A 13,413-nucleotide genomic window follows, 5' to 3' on the forward strand; every position below is an offset into this window, starting at 1 on the left:
CCCTAACCCTAACCCTAACCCTAACCCTAACCCTAACCCTAACCCTAACCCTAACCCTAACCCTAACCCTATAACCCTAACCTAAATTTGCGTGGCAGTCAGATTGGCCGTCTGGCGCCCGGACAAGCATCGCCCAGAGAGCCAAGCGCCGGACGGATCGATAGTAGACGTGGCTGGAAGCATGTGGGCGGAATGCCAAGAGTCTAGCAGGTGAGCCAAGCGAGAAAGCGAGGAAAGGAGGAGAGCAAGCCGGCGTGCACGCCTGGCAAGGTTCTTGAAAATCGACAAGCCAGTCTGTCTTCATGCCAAACGGTGCAAAGAACATGAAGCAACACGCAGAGAGCCCAGCAGACACGAAATCAGAGCGCATGCGCTCCGGTGCGGGACTCGACGGAGGAGACGACTGCAGGACTGCGAGCTTCATGCGGCGGGGAGCGACGGTGACGCCCTCGTCAAATAGGGGTTTCACGCAGAAGCAGAACACAAGAACGGAAGCCCGCAAGCTCGAGCACGGCAGTGAGCAGAAGAGAGCAGCAGAGCACATCCTGCCGCCGTCCGCGCACTCGGTAGTGTCGGTGGAGTCGAAAATTGTCTCGACCGTCAGCAAAATCTCCCACCTGTCCGCGGTCGAGGAGCTTGTGCATCGTCGGCGCGAGCTGTCCCTGCTTGTTGGCCATGCGCACGAGCGTCTGAGCAAGCTTGAACGGGCTCCACGCGCACTGATACACCTGTGAGCGCCGAGAGCGCGAGCGGCAGCTCGGGGGTCGCCGCTGCGGCGCCGGCGGGTCGAGCGGCGCCAAAGCGATGAATCGGAGGCGCTCGACAAGCGTGCACTGCCTTTCAGCCCGAGGAAAAGGTCCGCTGCGCAGAAAGCGAAGAAGCAGCAACCCTAAGAGACGCAAGCAAGAGCGGCACCAAAGGCAGACAGAAGGGAGCACCTCCAAGACCCCAAGCAAAACCGATTCCACCAACCCGGCCTACGAGATCAACTCTTCGGCGAAAAAGGCGAGATCGACGACGCGGAGCTCGCCGCGAAGGCGCCCGTCCGGCGTGACGCGCTTCATCCGCTCGGCTGTCCAGAGCGACGAGATACCGTGCGTGAAGGCGACGACCTCGACGTCCCAGCCGCGGTCGAGCGCGCGGCGGACGCACCCGAGGAACCCGCCCGGGTTGTACTCGCTCGAATTGGCGTCGCCCGTGACGATGACGAGGACGGGGCGGTTGCGCGGTGGGTGGCGAGGGGCAAAGGGCGGCGGTGCGGCCTTGGGCTTGATGGCGGGCGAGGCCTTGGTCGAGGTGGCAAACTTGGGCGGCGCAGCGGAGGGAGGGAGGGGCTGGGCAGGCTTGACCGAGCCGGAGAGAAAGGCGGTTGAGGGAAGAAAGCGGAGTCTGGCGGACGAATCGGCCGGAGCGGGTGTATCGGCGGGACCGGTTGCGGATGCAGTCTCGGACACGGGCAGAGCGGAAGAAAGGTCGGCGCTGCCGGCGGCGGGGACGGGCACGGCGGCAGGTGCGGCGTCGGGCGCAGGCTCGACGACTGCGAGAGGGCCATCGTCGACAGGTGCAGCGGCAAGGTCGTCGCTGAGAGACGCAGCAAGGGCCGGGCCGACCTCGCCGTCAGGCTCGCCCTCGGGCGCCGCCGGTCCGCTCAACTCGCCCATCTCGATTTCGGAACCTTCCGCCGCACCACTCACCCCCAGTGCGGGCGCTGCAAGCGGAGCGCCGTCGCTCGCGACGGAAGCGGCGGGACCGGCGACGCTCTCGGCCGGCGCCTCGGCGCCCGAAACCGCCTCGGCATCCGCGTCGACACCCGAATCCGCCCCGGCGGCCGCGAGTGCCGGAGGAGGCGGTATGTCGACCGGCGGCACCTCGGTTTGGAGCGGAAGAGGCTCGGGCGTGTGGTCGAGGAGTGACTCGAGGATCTTGAGATGCACCAGCTCGTCGACGGCCTGCGCGAGACGGCACGTGTCAGTCCGAGAGCGGCGGCAGGGAAAAGGAAGCGCCACGCACCTGTTCCTTGAAGTGCTTGACCTGCGACGCCTGCGGCTGCATGACGAGGACGGGCTGCTGCTTCTTGCCGACCTGCTTGCCGCTCTTGTTGCGCTTCTTGCTCGCGGCCGCAGCTGCCTGCGCCGCCTGCGCGACCGACGATGCCGACGTCGAGGGCTCGCTGCGCGGCACGCGCTGCAGGAGCGAGATCTCGTAGCCCTGCGAGAAGGGCGGATTAAGCATTATACGACTGAATCTCGAAAGGCTCAGCACGCACCCACTCGACAGCGGGCTCGAGCGTCTGCCACAGCGTCGACGAGCCGACGAGGACGCGCCGCTCAACCTTGCGCCCGCGCTCGAGGAGCGCAAACAGCGCGTGATAGTCGAGGCGGACCTTCTTGCCGTTGATCGTCACGACCTTGGTCGTCTTGACCTTGGCGTCCTTTGCGACGCCCTTGGTCGGCTCGCCTGGCGCGGGCTTGTTGAGCACCTTCGAGTCGGGCCGCTCGCGGACCCAGTTGAGGAACGAGTACAGGACGTTCGAGTTGTCGATAAAGACGTCGACGCGCGGGCGCGCGTCGTCCTCGTCGCCGGGAAGCGGCGTCGGCGGAGCGGGAAAGATGGCCTTGCCGCCGACCTTGAGCGACGGCGCGCCCGGCCAGAACCCGTGCTGGCACTGCTCGTTCGGCGGCGGGAGGTTCTTGCCGGGGAGGACCGTGTGGTGCGGGACGGAAAAGATGGCCGGGTCGGACGCCGCCTCGAGCGTGCCAAAGTCGCCGAAGAAGTGGTAGAGCTTCGGCGGGAGGCGCTCGAGCTTCTCCTCCTTCGAGAGCGGAAGCTTGCCCGGCGTCTTCGACGACTTGCTCGCCTTGGCGCGCTTCGAGCCGGCGGGGCGCTCGTACACGGCTTTGGTGGGAGCCGCGGTGGCGGCGGCGGGTGCGGAAGGATCGGGCGTGGTGGCGACGGGTTGGCGACGGATGTAGACGCCCTTAGCGGGCACAGTGGGTGGAGCAGACGGGTCGACGAGCGAGACAGGCGGATGACTGCGCGTCGGGTGAGGAACCGTCAGACTCGAAGAGCAGAAGAGAGAGCAGCGGAAACGCACGCGAGTGGGGACGGCTTGTACGAGACCTTGGACGCGGCTTTCGGCGGCGCGGCGGGTGTTCCACCAGAGAGGTCGACCTTGCGCTCGTAGCTCGCCTTCAGAGGTTTCGGTGCGGCGGCGGCGGCGGCGGGAATCGAGACTGCGCCGGCTGAGCGACGAGAAGGGTCGTCGACGAGGTCGGCGGGCAGGTCGGCGAAGCTCATGTCCATGTCGAGCGTGCGATCGCCTGCATCGTCGACTTCGCTCGCGCCGGGAGCATGTGGCCGCCCGACTGCACCAGCGAGACCCGGGCCTGACGCGGACAGAGCGAAGGGGTCGTCTACGGCAGTGCCGTGCGCCGGACATAGCGCAGAGGGCGCAGACGAAGAGCGCGCTTGCTCGGCAGTCAAGAAGCGCGACGAGGCAGCAGCAGGAGCAGGATGCGCTTCTTCGGAGGGCAGCTCGCCCTCCTCAAGCTCGTCGTCTTCGTCGACGGCGGATTCTTGCGGACGTGGAGGAAGCAGCTCAGAAGGCAGCCCTTCGGGAGATGCGGGCGCGAGGAGCACACTGGAGGAGAGGCGAGAAGGTGTCGAGGTCGCAAATGAAGCACCAGACACAGTAGCATGCAGAGGATGGTCGGACGGCGGGTGGCTCGTGCGATTCGGCGGCGAGAGCACCGGGTCGAGCGAGCCTGCGCGCGACGTCGCAGTCGAGAAGGCGATGCCCACCTCGCCGTCGAGATCGTCGTCGTCCTCGTCTTCGGTTGCGGTATTCAGTGCGGCCCCCGAGTCGAGGCGGCGGCGTTTCCGGCGTGCGGCGTGTGCGGCGAGCTCGAGCGAGTCGTTCGGCTGATCGTCGCCGTCGTCGTCGGCCTCGTCGGCTGACCCAAGGTCGAATGGCAGCGCCGACGCCTGCGCCTGCTCGTCGTCCTCGTCGCCCGCGTTCTCGTGCACGGCCTCCTCGAGGTTCGAGATGGCGTCCGAGTCGTCGGCCGCGTCCTCGACAGCGTCGTCGGCCGCGTCGTCATCGCTGTCGCTGTCGGAGGACGAGTCCGACGACGACGCCGACGATGACGACGAAAAGCCGTCGTGCTCCTCGGGCGGATGGGACGCGGGCGCGCTCGTTCTGCGCTCGCCAACGAGTGCACTCGCCACCGCGTCGTCGTCCGACTCGTCGTCCGAGCTGTCATCGCTGCTGCTCGACGAACTCGATGATGATGAGGAAGTTGAAGAGGCGTCGGACGCGGTCGACGGCTGTGCGGCGGGGGTCGGCGCCTCGGAGTTCGGAAGTAGCGCGATGAAGTCACTGGCGGGCGCGGACGAGACGGCCTTCTTCGCCGCAGACGGAACCGCCGCGCTTGGTGCGCTCGCGACTGCGCCCGCGGGCACGGCTTCGGGCTGCGCAGGTGCGGCAGGTAACGCCGGCGAAGGTTGTCGAGCGGTCGGAGGGACCAGAGGATGACGGGCGGGGGCAGGAGGATGATGCAGCGCTGGCGGTACAGGTGACCGAGCGGGTTCGACGGAAGGGTGGCGGTACGCGACGGGCGGAGTCGAGCGAGCCGAGGCGGGAGGAGCGCCGTCGAGGTTCATCGAGGTTGCCGACGGGGTTCGGCTGTACGCTCTGCGGTTGAACGCGACGGGCTGATGGAGAGGAGGTGGAGGATCTGCGAGCAGGAACAGGGTCAGGTTGGGTAACAACGCAGAGGAGAAGACTGTGAACGAGACGAACAGTAGGCATGGCTGGTCGACGCGACGGGCGGCAGTGGGCCTGGGTAGGGCGCAGCGGGCGCTGGTCTCGGTGCATTGTATGGCAGCGCTGGTGCAGGCGGGGCCGAGTGCGTCGAGCTGCGGTCATACGGGTGCGGGTGCGGGTGCGGGTGCGGGTGCGGGTACGGGTGCACGGGCTGCAACCCGGCGAGGACGCCGTCGAGGACGGTCTGCGGTGCGGGTGGCCCTGCGTGCGCGTAGTGCGGCTGCACGGGCTGCTGCGCGGGCTGGCTCGAGTGCTGTGCGAGGTAGGCGGCCGAGGGGGCAAAGCGCGACGGCGCTGCTCCCTGAACGGGACGAGCGGGCGGGGCTACAGGCTGTTGCGAGAGGGGCTGTGACTTGTGCGCGCCCTTTCCGCGCCCTCTGCCGCGCTTGGTCATGGCGGCCGCGACGAGCGAAGGAGCAAGCTGCGTCCGAGAGGAGCGAGGAGCAGCCCTCGACTCGCTCCGGACCGAGGCTGGACCGGGCTGGAGTGCGGCTCGAGTGCGCGTGTACACCGCTGTGACTCTGCTCGGACAGCTCGGGACTCGCGCGCTGTGCTTACGACTCGCTCGTCTCTGCCCCACCGCTGCTCCTCTCGCCGACGCTGGGCTGCTTGCTGCCCTCGACAGCTTGATTGCGAGCAGACCGTGCGCCCTTCTACTCGAAATGTACCTGTGCGAACCCCACTGACGAGTCCAGCCCCTGCGCAGACTTCCACCCGCACCTTGTCCCGTTCAACCGACCGCCCCACCCGCTCGCTCACCGCAACCATGTCGGCCAACTTTTACCTGTCGTCGCACGCCAACAACCACCTCTACCCGCGCGCGGTCGTCCTCAGCGCCCGTATCGAGGATCTCCGCCACGCCAGCGAGCAGGAACTCGCCTGGATCGACATCTGGAGCGCGAGCGGTCCGTCTTTCGCGCAAAGTGCCCGCCCAGCTGCCTCGACACTAACTCGACGACCCGCACACAGCCATGCAGCGCATCTGCAAGCGCCTCGGCCTGCGCCAGCAGGTGCTCGCGACCGCAATCGTCTACTTCCGCCGCTTCTACCTCCGCAACGCCTACTGCGAGACGGACCCCGCCCTCGTTGCCGCCGCGTGCTGCTACGTCGCCGCCAAGGCCGAGGAGACGCCCGTGCACGTCAAGAGCGCCGTCGGCGAGGCCAAGGTCGTCTTCAACGGTGCGCCTCTCTTGCTCTTGCCCTTCCCTGAAGCGAGACTGACGCAACGCGCCTCCCACAGACATGGGGCTGCACTCGTTCACGTCCGACAACCACCGCCTCGCCGAGATGGAGTTCTATCTCCTCGAGGAGCTCGACTTCCATCTCGTCGTCTTTCACCCGTACCGCGCGCTTGTGCAGTTGTGCGGCCGCGACGGCGGGCCCTCGGCCGGCGGAGACGAGGGGCGCGCGAGCCGCGCGAGCATGCTCGAGATGGACGACACGGCGTTGCAGATGGCGTGGTGCGCGACCTCTCGTTCCGCTCGTCTCTCTTTCAGTGATCTGACGAGTTTGCGCACGGCAGGTTCATCATCAACGACTCGTTCCGCTCGTCGCTATGTCTCGTCCACCCGCCGCACCTCATCGCCATCGCCGCCATCTACCTCGCCTTTGCTCTCCACCCGCCCGCATCCGCCGCGGCGCAGATCCTTTCGCCCGCGCCCGCACCGCCCAAGTCGTCCGCCTCAAGCGGCGTAGCGAGCCGGACGCGCAGGCAGTCGCAGGACGCGGGTGTCCCCTCGTCAAGCTCGACGAGCGGCGCAGCAGGCGCGGTTACCTCGAGCAGCACGGGCACGAAAGCCAGCAACGGCGGAGGCGGGCCAGGGGGCCACACCGACCCCGTCTCGTTCCTCGCGTCGCTGCAGGTGGATCAGTCGCTCGTGCTCGAGATCGCGCAGGAGATCATCTCGCTGTACGAGCTGTGGGCGCAGCTCGAGTCGCCCTCGTCCGCAGCAAACGGCGGCGCAGCGGGCTCGCGGTCAGGTTCGCCCGCGCAGCAGCAGCAGCAGAGCGGCGCGCAGGGCCGCGCAGGGCCGGACGAAAAGGTCGTGGCGATCCTGCGGAGGATGCAGGAGGGGCGGATGCGCGAGATTCGCGAAGAGCGGAGCAGGGTCGGAACGCCTGGCGCGAGAAAGGCGGGATGAATGGCGTGAAGCAGGCCACACGAGTCTCGAGGTGTGCAGTCGGGTCGCGAGACTGTTCTTCATCTGATACGGGCTGACGCCGCTGCGCTGCAGTTGGCTCGACTCTCTTCGGCAAGCCGCCGAACACGCGCAAGTTCTCGCTGGCTCAGGGTACGTCTCCGCAATCTCCACACGAGTGTACCGTACTCGACCGCTGACCTGTCCCGTTGACTTAACAGAGCATCGATTTACGCTCCAGAAGGGCGACCCAGCCCCAGCGAGGCCTGGCGAGGCGGAAACGGCGCGGAACGTGACCGCAGCGGTGACTCTGCTGACGAGGACGGTCACCTGCGACGATTGCGCGGCCAGATCTCGCGACCTGGATCGATGCAGACGGCGAATGTATGCAACGTGCCGAGCGCAAACAGACGCCGAGACGAGGTCATGTGCGCGGTGTGCGCCTGCGAGAGGAAGGCGTTGCCCCGCTTTGCCGCGTCGCTCAGGTGATGCCCGGTCAGGCGCAAGAATGGCGCAACGTCGCTGCAGACACACGTGAGCAAAGAAGGCGCCTGCGCAGGTCAGCGTCCCGTCAGGTGACCCCCGGTCCGTCTTCGGCTTCGGCGAGGAGAGTCGCGCCCGAAAGAAACGTGACCTCGCGTGCGTGCTCGGCGAACGAGAGAAGCGCTGGCAAGTGGATGCTCTGCAGACGCCGCTTGCACTCGTTCTGCTCACTCGCTGTCCGCTTTCGTGTGCGCACTCCGTCGACGATGCCTGTTGCCAGCTACTCTCCCTCGCTCCCCTACACCGCCATGGAGAACCCGCCCCTTGTTGGTGCGTGTCCGCTAGCCACGGGTCTACTCGACCCTGCAAGCCACATCCGAGCTGAACCCGTGCTGCCGTCGCCGTTCTGTTGCATTTCCCCTCGTTCCCGTGCGAAACGTGCTTCGCTCGTCCTCGTCGCCGTCTGTGCCCGCAGGAGTCATTGGCGGCAGTGGCCTGTACAAGCTCGACAACCTCAAGGTCGAGCGCACCGTCAATCCGGTTACGGTGCGCGCTCGTCCTCGCTCTCTCCCTCTTCTCGGCAGCTGACACCATCTCGGCCTCTTATTGCGCTCGCCTCGACTTTCGCCCCTCCGGCTGCCCGCGAACTGCAGCCCTGGGGTCCTCCTTCGTCGCCCATCTCGATCGCAACGCTCGACACGCCCAAGGGCCCCGTCCAGCTCGCCTTCCTCGCCCGCCATGGCCCGCACCACAACATCCCGCCCTCGAACGTGCCCTCGCGCGCCAACATTGCGGCGCTCAAGCACCTCGGCGTAAAGGCCATCGTCGCCTTCTCGGCAGTCGGCTCCCTCCGCGAGGAGATTCGCCCGGGCGACATCATCGTCCCCGACCAGATCATCGACCGCACCAAGGTGCGTCCTGTCTGCCTCGCACGGCCGCGAGCTGTGCATTCGTCTGCGTTGCGCGGGCCTCAGCTGACACGCGGGCTTAACGCAGGGCATCCGCCCCTCGACGTACTTTGACAAGACGATGGTCGGCCACGCCATGTTCGGCGAGCCGTTCGACGTCGAGCTGCGCGAGTTCATCGTGCCGCACGTTCAGGAGGCGATCAAGTCGTTCCAGGGCCACATCAACCCGGACAGCCTCCCCCAGCTGCACGACAAGAAGACGGTCGTCGTCATGGAGGGCCCGCAGTTCTCGACCCGTGCCGAGAGCAAGATGTACCGCGCGTGGGGCGGCGACATCATCAACATGAGCGCGCTTCCCGAGGCCAAGCTTGCGCGCGAGGCCGAGCTCAGGTGGGTTCGCGCGAGTCTGGCGTGTCTCGAGGAGCGAAGCTGACCATCCTCGTACGCTCCTTTTCACCTCTCCGCAGCTACGCCCTAATCGCGACGAGCACCGACTACGACGCGTTCCGGGAAGAGGCGGAGCCGGTCACCGTGGAGGAGGTCCTCAAGACGCTCAAGACCAACGCCGACCTGTCGAAGCACATCACGGCGTCGATTCTCGGCGCCGTCCACGATGCGGTGCAGCAGGGTCTCGGCTCGTCTGCGGCCGGCGGCATGAAGTTCAGTCTCATGACGCCGCACTCGGAGGTCTCGCCCGACGAGCTGTGGCGCCTCAAGTACCTCTTGCCGCAGTACTTCCCCGACGCGGTCGACCCGGCCAAGGCGCGCAGCAAGAGCCGCCCGCGCACCGAGGACACCGACGACGTCCAGAGCACGTACGGCGTGCCCGTCGAGCGCGGCCGCCGCTAGAATCCCTGGTTGCCTTACACCTCAACCGCATGGCCTTGCACCGAACTAGACCTGCGTAGCATGGACACTCCTCATAGTCGAGCATGGAAAACTCTCTTCAGTGCCCAAACTTGCGCAGGTCTTGAAGCGAGCGGAGTGTCTCTCAAAAACGTCGACGTCGTTCAGCGCCCGAAAGCGGCGCCCCTCTTGCGCTTCCGCTCCGACCTCGCTCTTCCCACGCCACCTCGTCAAGCTCGTCCGATGCTGTTGCTGAGCGTACTGGCTGCCTGTGCCACTCTGTCGGTCGCTGTCCCGCCGCACGCGCCGCGAGAGGGACAGTTCCCCTTCGCCCTGCACGGCATCGACCGTGCAGCTGCTCGCGGCGAATATCGCCTCGCAGAGGTGGGTGAAGTGCTCAGTGCTGCTTTCTGGCCTTTCTTACCGACCACTGCGACGCTCGCAGGACTACAGCCCGTACAAGGGGGGCAAGGAGGCCCCCGAACTTCGGCTCCCCGGAGGGCTCTCTCGCAACATACCCACGGTGCGCTTTTGATCCTGCTCACTGCAGCCAAGTCAAGCTCAACGCACACCTGCAGCGTCAACTGCATTCGCACAACGATTACTGGCGAGACGTGCCGGTCTACACGGCACTTTCGCACGGCGTTTCCTCCATTGAAGCCGATGTGTGGCTCAATCCGAAGGACAGCGTCCTCTACGTGCGCTTCTACACGCTCTCTGCCGATACATTCGCTGACAGAGCCACGAGCAGGTCTCGCATAACGTCGCCGGCCTCACTCGCGCGCGCACCTTCTCGCGCCTCTACGTCTCGCAACTGGTCGACCTGCTCGAGCGGGCGAATTTGCGTGACGAAGAAGCTGCGTTCTTCGACCAGACGGACTATTGGACTCCGAGCAACGAGCGCGAGACGCGCAGGCCGTGGACCGGGTGCGTCGCGAGCTCTTTCCCTCGAGCTGCTCCCGCTGACGTCTACCGCGGCGCAGCTTCTTCGACGAGCAGGCTGAGCCCATTCAGCTTCTTATTGACCTGGTAGGCGTACAAAGTCGTGTCCATGCGAAGTCTTGCTCAGCCGCCGAGTCCGCAGAAAACGCGCGGAAACGAGACGTACCACGCTGTGCTGAGCGAGCTCGCTCCATTGCGGGAGCGTGACTGGCTCACCAAATGGAACGGAACGCACGTCATCCCCGGTGCGTTGTAGCCTGCCCTCCTGTGGATGCACGAGGGGCTGATCGCAGTCTGCCCTCGGCAGGCCCGGTCCGAGTTCTCCTCACCGGCAATGGCGTCAACATGGACGTGCGGGCGCAGGTTGCCCCTCTGCAGACTCGAGACTACTTCCTCGACGCCCGTATGACCCCGGCGATCTCGTGCATTGTGAAACTGGTGCTGACCCTCGCGATGAACAGCTCTTCTACGACTCAACGAGACTTGGCTCGGGACTGACGGTCAGCCCTATGGCTGGAACTCCACACTAGCTCCAATGGCGTGGGCTGTGCCATGATTTGCGCCGCCGCGACGACACGCTTACCGCCCTCATCGCAGCTCCACCTCATTCTCCTCTGCTACCGACTGGCGCGGCGAGCAGGAAATTGACGCCAAGACCGAGTCAGACCTGCGGGCACTCATTCAGAACACACAGGCTGGTACGCTGGCTGATCTGGCTGGTACATACTCGCCGCTGATCCGCATGCGCTCGCTCGTTTCTGACCCGCGCAGGAGGGTTCAAGACCCGCCTGTGGTCCTCCCCGCGCTGGCCTACCTACGTGCGCGACCGTGTCTGGCGCACGCTGTACGAGATGTGCGTTATCGTGTCGTTTTCGTGCAGAATTGAGGCAACTAATCTTTTTCCACTTGCGACAAGCAGCGGAACAGACTGGCTGGATGTAGATGACATCGAGGCTGCTGCTGCCTTCTAGATTGTAATGCGTATCGGTGTTCCCCGCGCACAAGGCAAGAGACAGAGTCGCAGGAACTCCGCTGAACAGCGAGACCGTCGCTCGCGTCGGAAGGCTCACCTTGGTCTTCAGCGTTTGCCGTACGCCCTATACAGTCGAGACGGCCACTTCCGGCTTACGCGCCCAGCTCTCTATCGCGAAGCCAGGAGTTCTCGAGATAGTCGAAGGCAGCGACCAGGCGGTGATACGCTGCTTTCTTCCTCCAGACCGCTGGGATCGTCGACAGCGCACTTGCGCATAATGGTTGATTGGCAGCAGCACCATAACGCGCATCGGTTGCCCAGCTCGAGCTCAGTGTGATCGCGCTTCCGGGCAAGTCCACCAGCTCGGCGCGAAAGCGAAACCGAAAGGTCGAGTTACTGCATCCTCCGCTACTCTGCCAAAGCTACGTACAGAACGGCGCCATCACCCATCTCACTGCGCCTTGCTCGGGTCGATGCCGACCGAGCCCGTCATCTTGGTCTCGAGGCCGTGCGGCGTCTCGATGGCGATGAGGGCCTTGGCGCCGATCACAACGGTGGGGACCACGACGAGGAATGAGATGAGGAAAGCTGCGGGCAGCAGTATTCATAGTAAGCGCTAGGAGAACAAGGACAATGAAGGAGATCATGAACGCACCGAAGACGAGCGAGGGGGTGAAGAAGACGTAGCGGTGGAAGAGGCCCGAGCCCTCCTTGGGCTGGAAGATGCTCGTCCCGTTCCCGCGACCGTCATCATCGCCGTCGTCGTCGCCGTCGTCGTCATCGTCGTCGTCGTCTCCCGGCTGCTGCTGCAGGGCCGGGCGGCGCGTGACGTCGAGGACGCTGCCGTCCCACTCGTCCTCGTTGTTGGCGAGCGCCGCATCTTCGGCAGCGACCACATCCGTCACCTCGATGTTGGTCGCGCCGTCGTCTGCGTTGGCCAAGCTCGGGCGAGCGTACGTCTCGCTCTCCTCCTGCTGCTTCTCGGCAACCGTGTCGAGCTCGTCCATGGCGGCGATCATCTCATCGACGGGCGTGTCGTCCGCTTGCGCATTCTCCGAGATTGTCTCGAGAAGCTCTTCGACGTAGGCGTCCTCGGCGGCCTCGCTGTCGAGCTGGCGCTTGGCGAGCTGGGCGTGCGCGTGCGGGCAAGGCTTCTGAGCGTGCGATGCGGGAAGTCGGGGCACCGCGGCAGACAGAATCACAGCGGAGGGCGACGAAAGACCCGCTATGGAGGGGGCGAGCGCATCGTCTGCACAGAGCGAAGTCAGTTTCGAGCGAGGGTCTATGGCGCTGGAGAGTCGAACGCACCGAGAGCCACGAGCACCCTCTTGCGCTCCTCCTGCCCCTCCGCAGAGTCGAGGCCACGCACATGCGCCACGCGGATTTGTTTGTCCGAGCCGCACTTGGCGAAGCGGCGGAGGAAGCGAGTCGCGGGTGCGTGCACGAGGCGGTCCGAGACGTAAGGCAGGGTGAGCGAGCCATCGCTCGGTGCGCTCGCGAGGGCAGCCTTGATGCCTGCAGGGCTGTCGGCGGCCGAAGGGAGGAGGGCGAGGTCCGAGTAGTGGAGACCGGGTGCGGCGAGGACGACGAGCGAGCCGAGAGAGCAGATGTCGTCGTCGTCGCCCGCCTCTGTCGTTGCTGTTGCTCCAAAGGTCTGCTGGTTGGTTGATGCAGGCTGTGCGCGCGAGGGAGTGGCCGGATCGAGCGACGACAGCGCCGAGAGCCTGAGCAGAGCAAGCAAAGCAGCGTCAGCCCGTGCGTCCTCGCGAGTCAGTCGGTGCTCCGCCTGTTCATCCGTTCCGTAGGGCAGCAGTGCCCAAAACTCGCTCGTGAGCAATCTCGCGGGCGGTGCTCGTCGTCGAGTGCGTCAGTGCACGCGCTTCTCTGACGCTCATTACGCCGCGAGAGGGTGCGCCGACGATATTGCGCGAGATCTATAGACACTCGAAGCATTGTCTCGCCAGCCGCAGCCCTCCGAGTGCCGCTGCGGCCGAGGATCCGCCTCCGTCCCGATGAGCGAAGGGCGCGGGCTCACTTCGTTTCGCTCCACGCGACGACCGGGTACGTGCCGGCAAAGGCGTGCACTGCACTCGCAGCAGCGACGAGCGCAGCAAGCGCTCCGGGCGTGTGCATTATGCGAGGCGGTGACAAGTGGGGAAAGCCACGAGGAGAGGGGGAGACGGCGACGATGGCAAAGCGCTCCCCTCTGCATGGAACGTGGGCAATTTGTGCACAGAGTCGGTTACACGAGTGCGTTATGCTAGAATCAACGAGGCGACCTATGCACGACAGAGACAA

The 13,413-nt window shown here is 65.6% G+C and overlaps 5 protein-coding genes across 5 annotated transcripts; 3 read left to right on the forward strand and 2 right to left on the reverse strand.

Moving 5' to 3' along the window:
• Positions 1 to 977: 977 nt before the first annotated feature.
• Positions 978 to 5,219, reverse strand: JCM10292_005392 (uncharacterized protein; the record flags this gene model as incomplete). Its single annotated transcript, XM_076652773.1, has 5 exons — positions 978 to 1,949; positions 2,011 to 2,208; positions 2,267 to 3,032; positions 3,095 to 4,736; positions 4,802 to 5,219. 5 exons carry the CDS (start codon positions 5,217 to 5,219, stop codon positions 978 to 980), a joined length of 3,996 nt encoding a protein of 1,331 aa, XP_076501657.1.
• A 372-nt stretch (positions 5,220 to 5,591) lies between these two features.
• JCM10292_005393 (uncharacterized protein) lies at positions 5,592 to 6,966 on the forward strand (the record flags this gene model as incomplete). Its single annotated transcript, XM_076652774.1, has 4 exons — positions 5,592 to 5,730; positions 5,795 to 6,004; positions 6,066 to 6,285; positions 6,348 to 6,966. The coding sequence occupies 4 exons, from the start codon at positions 5,592 to 5,594 to the stop codon at positions 6,964 to 6,966; spliced, it is 1,188 nt and encodes a 395-aa protein (XP_076501658.1).
• A 746-nt stretch (positions 6,967 to 7,712) lies between these two features.
• MEU1 (S-methyl-5-thioadenosine phosphorylase) lies at positions 7,713 to 9,203 on the forward strand (the record flags this gene model as incomplete). The annotated part of the gene is made up of 5 exons (XM_076652775.1): positions 7,713 to 7,776; positions 7,922 to 7,992; positions 8,100 to 8,357; positions 8,443 to 8,744; positions 8,822 to 9,203. The coding sequence occupies 5 exons, from the start codon at positions 7,713 to 7,715 to the stop codon at positions 9,201 to 9,203; spliced, it is 1,077 nt and encodes a 358-aa protein (XP_076501659.1).
• A 240-nt stretch (positions 9,204 to 9,443) lies between these two features.
• On the forward strand, positions 9,444 to 11,113 carry JCM10292_005395 (uncharacterized protein; the record flags this gene model as incomplete). The annotated part of the gene is made up of 11 exons (XM_076652776.1): positions 9,444 to 9,584; positions 9,646 to 9,723; positions 9,779 to 9,898; positions 9,952 to 10,127; positions 10,184 to 10,229; positions 10,285 to 10,387; positions 10,450 to 10,545; positions 10,604 to 10,682; positions 10,740 to 10,840; positions 10,914 to 10,995; positions 11,062 to 11,113. 11 exons carry the CDS (start codon positions 9,444 to 9,446, stop codon positions 11,111 to 11,113), a joined length of 1,074 nt encoding a protein of 357 aa, XP_076501660.1.
• A 453-nt stretch (positions 11,114 to 11,566) lies between these two features.
• Positions 11,567 to 13,248, reverse strand: JCM10292_005396 (uncharacterized protein; the record flags this gene model as incomplete). Its single annotated transcript, XM_076652777.1, has 4 exons — positions 11,567 to 11,703; positions 11,771 to 12,364; positions 12,424 to 12,839; positions 13,151 to 13,248. The coding sequence occupies 4 exons, from the start codon at positions 13,246 to 13,248 to the stop codon at positions 11,567 to 11,569; spliced, it is 1,245 nt and encodes a 414-aa protein (XP_076501661.1).
• Between the last annotated feature and the right edge of the window lie 165 nt (positions 13,249 to 13,413).

The sequence above is a fragment of the Rhodotorula paludigena genome (assembly GCF_050403205.1).
Source record: "Rhodotorula paludigena JCM10292 DNA, Rt_paludigena_JCM10292v1_ctg91, whole genome shotgun sequence".
NCBI classification, from domain to species: domain Eukaryota; kingdom Fungi; phylum Basidiomycota; class Microbotryomycetes; order Sporidiobolales; family Sporidiobolaceae; genus Rhodotorula; species Rhodotorula paludigena.